Below are 12,754 nucleotides of genomic sequence, written 5' to 3' on the forward strand. Positions count from 1 at the left end.
AAAAAAGAAAAAAATTCTAAATTAGGATGAAAAGTTGAAAGCAATATTTTTCACAAACTGAAAGTTTGAGGGGAAAAAAGTTGATTCAGAAATGGTGAAATGTTTCATTTAATCATTTTAATCAAAACAAAACATTTTCAGTCAGTTTAACATGAAACTCCAATTTCCTATGAGAGCAGAAAAGTGCAGTTTTGGTCTATTTTCTACAGTGCACCTCGCTCTTTTGCCAGACTACATTTCTGCTACTGCCTCACATGTTTCAGTCAGAGGAAAAGACCACACTGCATTATGCGAAATGTAGTTTGTAGAGAGCCAAGCCAGGAAGAGAAAGTGAGGGCATAAGATGCTCAAATTATAACAACATTCATGAAGTACTAAAACATTTTGGGTTATGCCAGCAATCAAATGTTTTATTTCATTTTTCTTGGTGCAAGATCAAAAAAGTACTTTGGGAAAAATAAAAATGTCCTGGGAAAAATGTCAGTTGTATTATCTGTCAAAATAATGTCAATGGGAAATTCCTAATTAGCTCTAATGATAAAAAGCCTATTTATTAAAACATTGATTATTTTTCACATTTTTGTTAATCCTCAGTTTTTATTTCCATTGAGAATCATGAACAAAATTCTGACTGAGGAGTATTTTATTTCAATTGAATAATGAGAAACTATTAGGAAAACTGACATAGTAAAAAGGATTATAAACTGACAGAGTTTTGCTGAATAAAGTCTGTTGCTTCTTAAACTAAATAGTTGCTCATCACTAATCAAGAATAATCTGCAGGTTTGTTATTCTCATATAAGTGGCTAGTTGTAGTTCAAACTCCAAGTTTCACAATAACACTGGAAAGGCTGGCAGTTATCCTGTAAATCCACGAATTGCTTTAACCTTGTTGTTTCCCCATTTGAAAGGGAGATAATGACCTGTACCTTTCTTTGTAAAGCCTTTTGAGAGTCTTGGATGGAAATATGCTCTGTCAAATCATAGTATTATTTATCAACCATTAAACAAGCTTCTGTATATCCAGATTCCTTGTACAGTAAACTTCCGATAATCTGGCACCTTTAGGACCCAGGGGGTGCCAGATTATCAGCTATGCCGGACTATCGGAAGGGGGGCCTATGAGGGGTCTGGGTTGGGGGGGACGCCACCCCAGACCCTTCATAGCCCCCCCTTCCGATAGTCCGACTCTGCCCCAGGCATCCCTGATTCAGCCGCTGCTGGTCAGTTTCAGCAAAGGCTGAATTGGGGACGCCTGCAGCAGAGCAGCTAGAGTGCTGCCAGGTTGGTCCGGTAGCGCCGCCCCTCGGCGCTGCGAGACGAACCTGGCAGCCCCCCAGCTGCTCTACCCCAGGTGCCCCCAAGTGAGCCGCTGCTGATACTGATCAGTGGCTGACTCCAGGAAGCTCGAGGCAGAGCTGCGCTGCCCCGGCTTCCTAGAGTCAGCCACTGGTCAGTTTCAAAAGCAGCTGAATCGGGACACCTGAGACAGAGCAGCTGGGGCGCTGCCGGGTTGGTCCAGTAGCACTGAGGGGCAGCGCTATGGGGACCAACCTGGCAGCACCCCAGCTGCTCTGTCCCAGGTGTACCCAAGTCAGCTGCTACTGAAACTGATCAGGGGCTGATTCCAGGAAGCCAGGGCAGAGCAGCTCTGCCTCGGGCTTCCTGGAGTCAGCCGCCGGTCAGTTTCAGCAGCAGCTGAATCGGGAACAGCTGGGGTGCTGCCGGGTTTGTCCTGCAGCCCCGAGGGGCAGCGCTATGGGACCTACCCGGCGGCACTCCAGCTGCTCTGCCCTCGGCTTCCCCGATTCAGCCACTGGTCAGTTTTAGCAGCGGCTGAATCGGGGAAGCTGGGGGCAGAGCAGCTCCAATGGTCAGCTGCTGGACCATCGGAGTTTTACTGTATCTGGACAGTATTTAGAAATGCATCTGCTATCTTTTTATTGTGGTGCCCATTGTTACTCAGACAATATCATTAGAGAATATTTTCAATTATTTGACTCTAACATGAAGTAACTTCTGTATTCTGGATTTCCTTAGTCTGGCAATATCTCTGGCCCAGCATCAGAGGTGACCCCATGGATGTCTGGGGCTGGAGCACTTATGAGGAAAAACGAGTAGTCTAGTGTCAGGAGCATTGCTGGACTAGGGAGAGTGGAGCCCTGTGGGGGGAGAGAAGTGTGGGAGGCCCTGTATTGGGTGGGGAGCCTCGGAAACTTGGTGGGCCAGTAGCCGGAAGAGGCATGCCCAGAGAGTAGAGCCCTGGAACCTCAGCGGCTGGGACCACAGGGGTTGGCATTGATCTCCCCAGCAAATTCCCTGATTTGGGAACAGTCAGGTCCTGAAGGTACCAGACCAGGGAAATTCAACTTCTGGTACACTAATTTCTTCTGGCATATTTCTGTGTTTTTGATGTAAAACTTTGTACACACGTAATGCATATCTGGAAATAATGTAGTAAAAGTTGATAGTTCTTTTGTAATTTCTTTTATCAACAATGTAAGTGTACTGTACACGTAAATATTGTTCTATTTTATTTGCTTGATTCATTTGCAATTTAGCCTGATTCACACCTGCAACAAGTTCTGGAACCAGCTGTAAGAGATCAAAAAAGTGCAGAGATTCATAAAAGAACTCCTGAATCTGAGGTTAAGTCAAAACCACTTACTATAACAGATTCTCCTATAATGAAGACTGAGAGTTCAAAGAATCCTGTGCCTTTGCCAGCAGAATTAAAAGTGCCAAATGTCATCTCAGGTATGAAAATCACTGCAGTGAACTGTGAATTATTCTGTTTTTTAAATAAGAGCAGCTCTAGCAGGCCTGTGCTGTCAAATTTAGCTTTAGAAAATATGGTAAACTCCATAGAATGCAATATGTGATATCAAGAGCCCAAAGAGATGGTAGGGGGTTCCAAATTGTGACCCACAGCTCAATAAAGAATACGTGTTGTGGACCACCTCTCTTCCCATTTTCAATCATATGGATGCTACTTTATATCACTTGCACATCTCTTCTATGGAAACAGTAGCATTTGCTTTTGTAAAACGATAATACTGCTTAAAGGTGGCATCTGTTTCCTCATATATAGCATCTGCTTAACTGTGAAGGCAACTAATATGTCGTCTTGTTTCCAGTTCCTTTTACAAATACCCTGGCTATCTTGTAGTGAAATGTCTAGGTATCTGTAAAAGCACCTGGAAACGAGGAGATCCAGCACCAGGTGATCAGCCAGTGGTCCAGGGGTCACAGGTTTGAGAGATACTATTATAAGGCATTGAAAAACTTACATATAAGAACATAAGAACGGCCGTACTGGGTCAGACCAAAGGTCCATCTAGCCCAGTAACCTGTCTGCCGACAGTGCCCAGCACCAGGTGCCCCAGAAAGGGTGGACCGAAGACATTAATCAAACGATTTGTCTTGTGCCATCCATCTGCAGCCTCTGACAAACAGAGGCCAGGGACACCATTTCTATCCCCTGGCTAATAGCCTTTTATGGACCTAACCTCCATGAAATGATCTAGCTTCTCTTTAAACTCTGTTATAGTCCTAGCCTTCATAGCCTCCTCTGGCAAGGAGTTCCACAGGTTGACTAAACGCTATGTGAAGAAGAACTTTCTTTTATTAGTTTTAAACCTGCTACCCATTAATTTCATTTGGTGTCCTCTAGTTCTTCTATTATGGGAACTAATAAATAACTTTTCTTTATCTGCCCTCTCCACACCACTCATAATTTTATATACCTCTATCATATCCCTCATCAGTCTCCTCTTTTCTAAACTGAAAAGCGCCAGTCGCTTTAACCTCTCCCGTTCCAAACCCCTAATCATTTTAGTTGTCCTTCTCTGAACCCTTTCCAAGGCCAGAATATCTTTTTTGAGGTGAGGAGACCACATCTGTACACAGTATTCAAGATGTGGGCGTACCGTAGTTTTATACAGGAGCAGTAAGATATTCTGTGTCTTCTTTTCTATCCCTTTCTTAATAACCCTAGCATTCTATTTGCTTTTTTGACCGCCGCTGCACACTGTGTGGAAGTTTTCAGAGAACTATCAACGATAATGCCAAGATCTCTTCCTGATTTGTCATAGCCAAATTAGCCCCCATCAAACTGTACATATAGTTGGGCTTATTTTTCCCGATGTACATTACTTTACACTTATCCACATAAGTCCCTCACAGTCTGCTTCTGTCTTGACTATCCTAAACAGTTTGGTATCATCCGCAAATTTTACCACCTCACTGCTTACCCCTTTCTCCAGATCATTTATGAATAAGTTGAAAAGGATTCGTCCCAGGGCTGACCCTTGGGGGACACCACTAGTTACCCCTCGCCATTCTGAAAATTTACCATTTATTCCTACCCTTTGTTTCCTGTCTTTTAACCAGTTCTCAATCCAGCAAAGGACCTTCCCTCTTATCTTATAGCAATGTAATTTACACAAGAGCCTTTGGTGAGGGACCTTGTCAAAGGCTTTCTGAAAATCTATTTATACTATATCTACTGGATTCCCCTTGTCTGCATGTTTGTTAAAGCCTTCAAAGAACTCTAATAGATTAGTAAGACGTGATTTCCCTTTACAGAAACCATGTTGACTTTTGTCCAACAAATTATGTTCTTCTACATGCCTCACAATTTTATTGTTTCGACTAATTTGCCCGGTACTGAAGTTAGACTTACCGATCTATAATTGCCAGGATCGCCTCAAGAGCCCTTTTTAAATATTGGTGTCACGTTGGCTACCTTCCAGTCAGTAGGTACGGAAGCCGATTTAAAGGATAGGTTACAAACCACAGATAATAGTTTAGCAATTTCCCATGAGAGTTCTTTTAGAACCCTTGGATGAATGCCATCCGGTCCCGGAGATTTGTTAACATTAAATTTTTCTACTTGTTCCAAAACCTCCTCTAATGACACTTCAGTCTGGGACAGTTCCTCAGATTCATCACCCACAAAGGACGGTGCAGATATGGGAATCTCCCTAATGTCCTCAGCCGTGAAGACTGAAGCAAAGAAATCATTTAGTTTCTCCGCAATGGCTTTATCGTCCTTGATTGATCCTTTTATATCTCGATCGTCTAGGGGAACCACAGTTTTTTTAGCAGGCTTCCTGCTTCTAATGTACTTAAAAAACATTTTATGTCTTTTAGAGTTTTTGGCTAGCTGTTCCTCAAAATTTTTTTTTTATTTTCTTATTACATTTTTACACTTGAGTTGACAGTGTTTATGTTCCTTTCTATTTATTGCACTAGGATTGGACTTCCACTTCTTAAAAGATGCCTTTTTGTCCCTCACTGCTTCTTTTACATGGTAGTTAAGCCATAGTGACTCTTTTTTAGGTCTCTTGCTATGTTTTTTAATTTGGGGTATACATTTAAGTTGGGCCTCTATTATGGTGTCTTTAAAAAGTTTCCATGCAGCTTGCAGGGATTTGGCTCTAGTCATTGTGCCTTTTAATTTCTGTTTAACTAACCTCCTCATTTTTGCCTAATTCCCCTTTTTGAAATTAAATGCCAGAGTGCTGGACTGCTGAGGTGTTCATCCCACCACAGAAATGCTAAATGTTATTATATTATGGTCACTGTTCCCAGCCGGTCCTGCAATGGTTATCTCTTGGATCTGATCCTGCGCTCCATTCAGGACTAAATTGAGAATTGCCTCTCCCCTTGTGGGTTCCTGAGAAATTTTCTCTCTGCTTCTCTTCCCAAGGTGACATGTATCCAGTCAATATGGGGGTAATTAAAATCCCCCATTATTATAAAGTTCTTTATTTTGGTAGCCTCTCTAATCTCCCTCAGCATTTCAATGTCAGTATCCCTGTCCTGGTCAGGTAGTCGGTAATATATCCCTACTGCTAATTTCTTCTTATTGGAGCATGGAATTACTATCCATAGTGATTCTATTGAACATGTTGATTGATTTAATATTTTTATTTCATTTGATTCTACATTATCTTTCACATACAGTGCCACTCTGCCACCCACACGGTCTGCTCTATCCTTTCGATATATTTTATATCCTAGTATGATTGTGTCCCACAGATTTTCCTCATTCCACCAGGTTTCAGTGATGTCTATTATGTCAATCTCCTCCTTTATTACGAGGTACTCTAGTTCACCCATCTTATTAGTCAGACTCCTAGCATTTGTGTAGAAGCACTTTAGAAATTTGCCACTACTTATTTGTCTGCCCTTCCCTGATGCATTGGATTCCTTTATATGCGTTTGTTTGTCTGCTCTGGCCCATGGTTTGTCCTCTCCCCACCTCTCTTTCTGACTACAGCTTAGAGAATCTCTATCAATGGATTCTGCTCTTAAGAGAAGTCTCCATCCGATTTACGTGCATCTCCACACCAATCGGCTTTCCCCCATCTCTTAGTTTAAAAACTGCTCTATGGCCTTTTTAATGTTTAGTGCCAGCAGTCTGGTTCCACCCTGGTTTAGGTGGAGCCCATCCTTCCTGTATAGGCTCCCCCTCTCCCAAAAGTTTCCCCAGTTCCTAATAAATCCAAACCCCTCTTCCCTACATCATCGTCTGATCCACGCATTGAGACTCTGAAGTTCTGCCTGCCTGCCTGCCTGGTCCTGCACGTGGAACTGGAGGCATTTCTGAGAATGCAACCATAGAGGTCCTGGATTTCAGTCTCTTTCGTAGCAACCGAAATTTGGCCTCCAGGACATCTCTTCTACCCTTCCCTATGTCATTGGTACCTACATGTACCACGACCACCGGCTCCTCCCCAGCACTACACATAAGTCTATCTAGATGCCTCGAGAAATCCACAACCTTCGCACCAGGCAGGCAAGTGACCATACGGTTCTCCCGGTCATCACAAACCCAACTATCTATGTTCCTAACGATTGAATCGCCCACTACTAACACCTGCCTCTTCCTAACAGCTGGCCTTCCCTCCCCCTCAGGGGTATCCTCAGCGCGAGAGAATTCCGCAACATTATCTGGAAGGAGGGTCCCAACTGCGGAATGGTTTCCCTCTGTTCTTATTGAACGCTCTGTTCCCTTGAGACTTTCATCCTCTTTAAGAGCACTGGGGCTCTCAGACTGGAGGTGGGACAGTACTACAGTGTCCCGGAAAGTCTCATCAACATATCTCTCTACCTCCCGTAGCTCTGCCAGTTCAGCCACCCTGGCCTCCAAAGCCCGAACTCGGTCTCTGAGGGCCAAGAGCTCCTTGCAACGGGTGCACACATACACCACCCGCCCACAGAGCAGGTAATCATACATGTTACACTTGACACAATAAACAGGATAGCCCCCACTCTGCTGTTGGGCTTCTGTCTCCATTTTTTTATGAATGTTTAAGTATAAACTGAGCTTATTAAATGTCTGGAATATAGATTATTATAAAAGTTAGGTTTAAAGAAGTTCAAGAGTCCTGGCACCCTCTATCCTCCCCCTCTAAACTCCCTCTCCAAACTCCCTGTTAGCAACCAGGAGCAGCTGACTCACAGGCTTATCAAACCCTGGTAGCCCCTCCCCCTGACTTAGGCTCAGCCAATTAACAAAGGCATCTAGATTTCAAACCTTTTAGAACCTCCTTCAAACAAACCAAACAGACAAACACAAGCTCAGCACCCAGCAAATAACGCCCCCCCCACACACACACACACACACTAACACAATTTACATTTTCACCAATTCTTAACTGTGTTGGACTTTATTCATCTTTAGTGATAAATAAGGGATCCATTGCATGGCATACTAATAAAGAAAAATCTTTGAATGTGCTCATAATTAACAGTTATAACCATATAGCGAAACTTAAGTGAAATTATCATGTCTTTCTGTCAGTAACAATCATTTCCCTAGTAATCAAGTAAAGTAGTCTTGGCCTTATCTAGTTCTTCCACTATTTTTTGTCACCTTTACGCATGCATATCTGATTTTATAAAATCAAACACATCATGTTAGGGGCTTGTTATTAAGGTGTATTTTTATTGTTTGTTTTTATCCTCATGGGTACTTTGCTATTATTTTGGGTACATCTACACTGTGCAGCTATTTTGAGATACCAGTGGTATCCCGAAATAGCTATCCTGAGTCTTAACAAGCCACCCATTATTTCAAAATGTTTTTTGAAATAACGGGTGCGCTATTTTGTCATCCCATAATAATGCAAAATAGTCTCAAAATAGTGCATTATTTTGAAATTTGGCACTGTGTAGATGCACAAAATTTCAAAATATGCTATTTTGAAATAGAATCAAAATAAGATACACAATTTGTGTAGCTCAAACTGTGTATCTTATTTCGAGCTTAAGGTGTAGTGTAGACTCACCCTTCCTGTATCTGAAGAAGCCTGGTCTGTGACTTTGTGCTTCAGCCTTTCACACTACAAGTTCTGCTTTGCAGAACTCGGCAGGGCCTACTTTTCCTTTAGGGTACAGCTACACAGCAACATTATTTTGAAATAACTAGCATTATTTCAAAATAACGTAGTCCACATCTACACAGCAGGCACTTATTTAGAAATATTGCCAAAATATTGTCAAGCTGGAGGACTTCTTACTCCAACTCCTGTAACTCTCATTGTACTCCTTCGAAATTAGTGCTGTATAGACACTCCCAATTTTGAAATAAGCTACGCAATTGATGGAGCTTAGTTTGCCTTGCCTATTTTGAGTTAAGCCCTGCTGTGTAGAGATACGCTTACAGATTAACAATAGGCACCCTATAGCCTCTGAGTCCTCTGAGCTTCTCCATGAATTGCCCATCCCATGATGCAATGAACAGAATTCCCAGATCCTCTGCTCCCAAAGGAAAAGTAAACCCCAGCTTACTAGTTAAACTGTATCACAGCTCCACTTAACACACAGTACTTATATATATTTATGGTAAAGCAAGATGTTTATTTAACAAAAGCAAAGATTCAAGTGATAGCAAGTAGAAATATTGGGAACAAATGGTTACAAATAAAACAAAATCCTAACATGCATTATAGACCAGTGTTTCTCAACTTTTTTTTTTTATAAAGTACCCCTTTTAAAAAAAAATTATAAGTACCCCCAGTACCTACAATTTTCAGACAATTTTTTTTCTACCATTGCAACAAATTTGTTTAAACATCTTAATCATAGCCGGGTGGGCGATGAAATTTTGGCAGTAAAAAGTACAAAAATAATAAAGCTCTTTAAAACTTAAAATAAAAATTCAGTTTTTTCCATGCCCCCCAGACTTCTCTTGAGTACACCTAAGGGTACTCGTACCACTGGTTCAGAAACACTGTTCTAGAACATATATTTAATTAACAAAACACCTCCTTGACAATTAATATTTAGCTCACCCCAATATCTTTGCAGCATTTTTCAGACAGATTTGGTTTTGATCTTTTTTCATGGTAAAAAAACATTGTAAGCCTCAGGGAAGCATAATAGGGTGTACCTCTGCACCCCAAGTCATGTCCAGTGATCTGTTGTCTTCATTTGTAAACAGGCCAGTCCTTGCTGCTTGTTTTTGCTTGACTAGAATCTCCTATAGAGACTTTTCAGCCTTTGATCAGATTGTAAATAGGCTTTTGTTGTGAAGTATACAATACTCGATCCTATAAAGCCAGACAAGTAAATAGACATCTCTGCCTTAATTATCTGCCTTAATTATGAAACTTAATTATCATCTTTGGTGATAATCAACTCGCAGACCCCAGAGCATAGCTTTCAGTTGTGTGTATATATGCATAATTCCTTACAGGTTATCTGTATATTCCACAATGATGACAGTGGTCAATATGACACAAGCTTTGAGTAGAAACTTTACATTGACTTGCTTTGATAAATTATATAGAGATTGGAACTAGGAGATTCCTGTAATTCTGTGCAACCTGTGTCAGTTGGCACCAGGAGATCCCTTGTTAATAACCCATTTGTATACCTTTTAACTAGGGATGTTAAATTTTGATTAATTGACTAATCGATAGGGTGCCTCCACCTTTGAAGTGTAGAAACAGCCCCAGGAGCATGGGACTGTTGGGGAGTCCTCAGCTAATCCTGAGCTTCATGTGGCGCTGCCACTTTGAAACACCTCCTCCTCTCCCTCCCCCTCCCTCTTTCTGATAGAGACATCAAGGGGGGGAAATGACTAGTTGACTACTGTGTTGACTATCCGATAAGTATTTGTTTATTGGATAGTCGACTACTCGACTAGTCATTCACATCCCTACTTTTAACATATTAATCCTTTTTTAATCTCCTTTCTCCCTTATTTTTCCTTTTTTAGTTTATGGCAGTGTTTCCCGGGGTTCCGCGAAGCGAAAGTAAGGGTTCCGCAAGAACTCCATCACTCTCTTCCCCTCTCCTTCCAAACAGACAGAGGAGCAGGCGCTCTGGTTTCCCGCCAGTTTTTCAGACACCTCCTTTCCCCTGCTGCCACTCTGCATTTCCAAAGCCCACAAGTCTTTTTTTTTTTCTTTTTTTGATTGACAAATTTTCCAACTGGCTGTAGGGGTTCCTTGAAATTCTTCCGAGTTTAAAAGGGTTCTGTGGCCAAATAAAATTGGGAAACACTGGTTTATGGAATTATTGGATCTCTTTATATATAACTTGTTCAGTCTCCTCAGCCCCAACTTTTCCTTTCATGTTAAACATCTATACATATAGAAGTTTAAAGGTAAAATTAAGTTTTTCCTATTTGTCACTACATTTCCAGATGGAAGCCATTATGTCCCTTCAGGAGCTAACATACATCCTTTTGGCTCCAACGGGCAAGATGGATTTTACTTCCTATATACTCTACACCAGTGATCTACAACCTTTTTGCACCCAAGACCAGTATCCCAAGATCTACCCCCATCCCTTTCTTGAGTTCCTGCCCTCTCCAAACCTTTCCACAGACTACCCTTTGCTAACGGAAACTCACTGTTAATTACATAATTACACCCGAGCCATTTTGCTAGTGCTGCAGCTGAGGAGAATAGTTTAATTTAAATTATTAAACAGATTAAGCATTTTAACTTTCTCATGTTAGTTGATCAAACTTCATATTAAATAAAGTAAAACATTATGTCCAGCATAAAAGGTTTCAATGTTTTCTTTATTTATGGCGGGATGAGGAACCTTTTTTGGGTTGGGGCCATTGACCCACAGAAAAATCAGTTGGGGACCACACAAGTGAGAAGCAAAAACACTCCTCCTCAAACCCCCAACCCTCATTGATGTGGCCCCCAACTGAGACACCTCACACTTCTAGCACTCCAACTACACGGGGTGAGGGGAAGAGACAGGGAGGACTGAGATTCAGAGCTTCCCAAAGGCTATATTTAATTTCCGGGTGTTCCAGAGTTAGTGGATTTTGTGGACCCCCTTAGGCTCTGAAGAGGGTACAAAAATGTGGGGCTCAATGTGTGGGACAGGGCTGCCAGCAAGTGATATGGGGTTCAGGATGTGAGTGGGAGGTGGGGTGCAGGGTCTGGAAGGGAGTTTAGTGGCTGGAGAAGGTGTGGGGTGCGGGTACAAGAGGGAGTTTGGGGGAGGGAGGGGATTGGGGCAGTAACGCAGAAAAGCTAAGAGTGTGAAAATGCAGCCAAATACCTAGTTGGGAAAGGAGGCAAAGAAGTGGGGAATAAGAGGAAGTGCAGCTTCTGCAAAGTAAAATTGTATGCCCCTCAAATGTTCCCACCAATGTCATTTATGTTTAATGTATAACTGTAGTGTATATAATTTTATTGAAATGCACTTTATTATGAATTAATTTCCACACTACCAATATGTATAACTTCTGAAGTGTTTGGGGTTTTTGTTTTTTTTTTATTTGCACCATTATCATTTTATTTCATTTTAATATCTTTAACAGATGTAGTGAAGACAACAAAATTTAAGTTTGATCCCAAACTTATGGACCATGGCCAATCGAACCCAGCAGATGTGGATATGTACAGTACCAGAAGCTAAAGCACCAATTTACAAATATTGGGAAGTACTAACAATAGCAAAGAAAAACTGAAGGATTATGCAATGTATGATTATACCAACTGTGGTATAATTTAATCAGGTATTTTCTTAAATCCTAATATGTACACTCAATCTACTTTATCCTTGTTTATTACCTACATATAAACAATTAAATATTTTATTTTCCTTCAACAGTAATTAACTGTTTGACCAGGAACATTATATTTCTCTCTGTGTGCTGCAATGAGGTATATCATGATTGTCACTGTCAAATTATTAATAAACATATATCACCTATATGAGAGACTGTTTGAAAGCGTAAATGTATTTCTGTCCTTCAGCCCTTTAGTTTTCAAAGACAGTAAAATAAAAATCTGGTCGTCTTTTGGTGATGGTGGTTCCCTTTCTCACTCACTTTCATTTCTGAAATATTATGGGCAAAGGAAAGCATTTTTCGTGTATACTGGCTTAAATATCTTATTACTCTGAGCACTCATAAAATAAAAGAAACCAACTGTGATTTTAGTACTCTCTCAGTTTCACATTTGTATAAACTAATTCCTTTTGCAAAAATCACTACTGTTTTAATCTCTTTTACAGTGAGAATAGCAAATAAATTTTGGCCTGTATGTGAGTAGATTCCTGATTTAAAAATATTTAAATTGAAAAGAAAAATTGGAGCTAGTCTTCAAAGCGCCCCTGCTAGACCACATGTTAGTTTTCTGTCAACCTTTAAAAACATGGACTGATGTTTGCTGAGTTGATTTGCAGCTCCATCTACTCTAATCCAAGTTATTGGTACTGTTTGTGGTAATGGAGAAAATATTAACAAATTATGGCAGGAAAGTTA

At 40.9% G+C, this 12,754-nt stretch overlaps 1 protein-coding gene across 2 annotated transcripts in view; it reads left to right on the forward strand.

Annotated features, from left to right (window-relative positions):
- The window catches only part of APOOL (apolipoprotein O like), a 45,296-nt gene extending 33,088 nt beyond the window's left edge, over positions 1-12,208 (forward strand). The window contains exons 8-9 of one of the 2 annotated variants that reach the window (XM_006115319.5): positions 2,562-2,757; positions 11,807-12,208. In XM_006115319.5, the coding sequence (XP_006115381.1) occupies positions 2,562-2,757; positions 11,807-11,904 (294 nt within the window). In that variant the 3' untranslated portion in view covers positions 11,905-12,208. Of the gene's footprint in view, positions 1-2,561; positions 2,758-7,129; positions 7,240-11,806 lie in introns of those variants that run through there. The other variant, XM_075940762.2, reaches the window with a different exon arrangement.
- Positions 12,209-12,754: the final 546 nt, after the last annotated feature.

This window comes from Pelodiscus sinensis, chromosome 13 (genome assembly GCF_052426305.1).
Source record: "Pelodiscus sinensis isolate ZL-2025 chromosome 13, ASM5242630v1, whole genome shotgun sequence".
In the NCBI taxonomy this organism is placed as follows: domain Eukaryota; kingdom Metazoa; phylum Chordata; order Testudines; family Trionychidae; genus Pelodiscus; species Pelodiscus sinensis.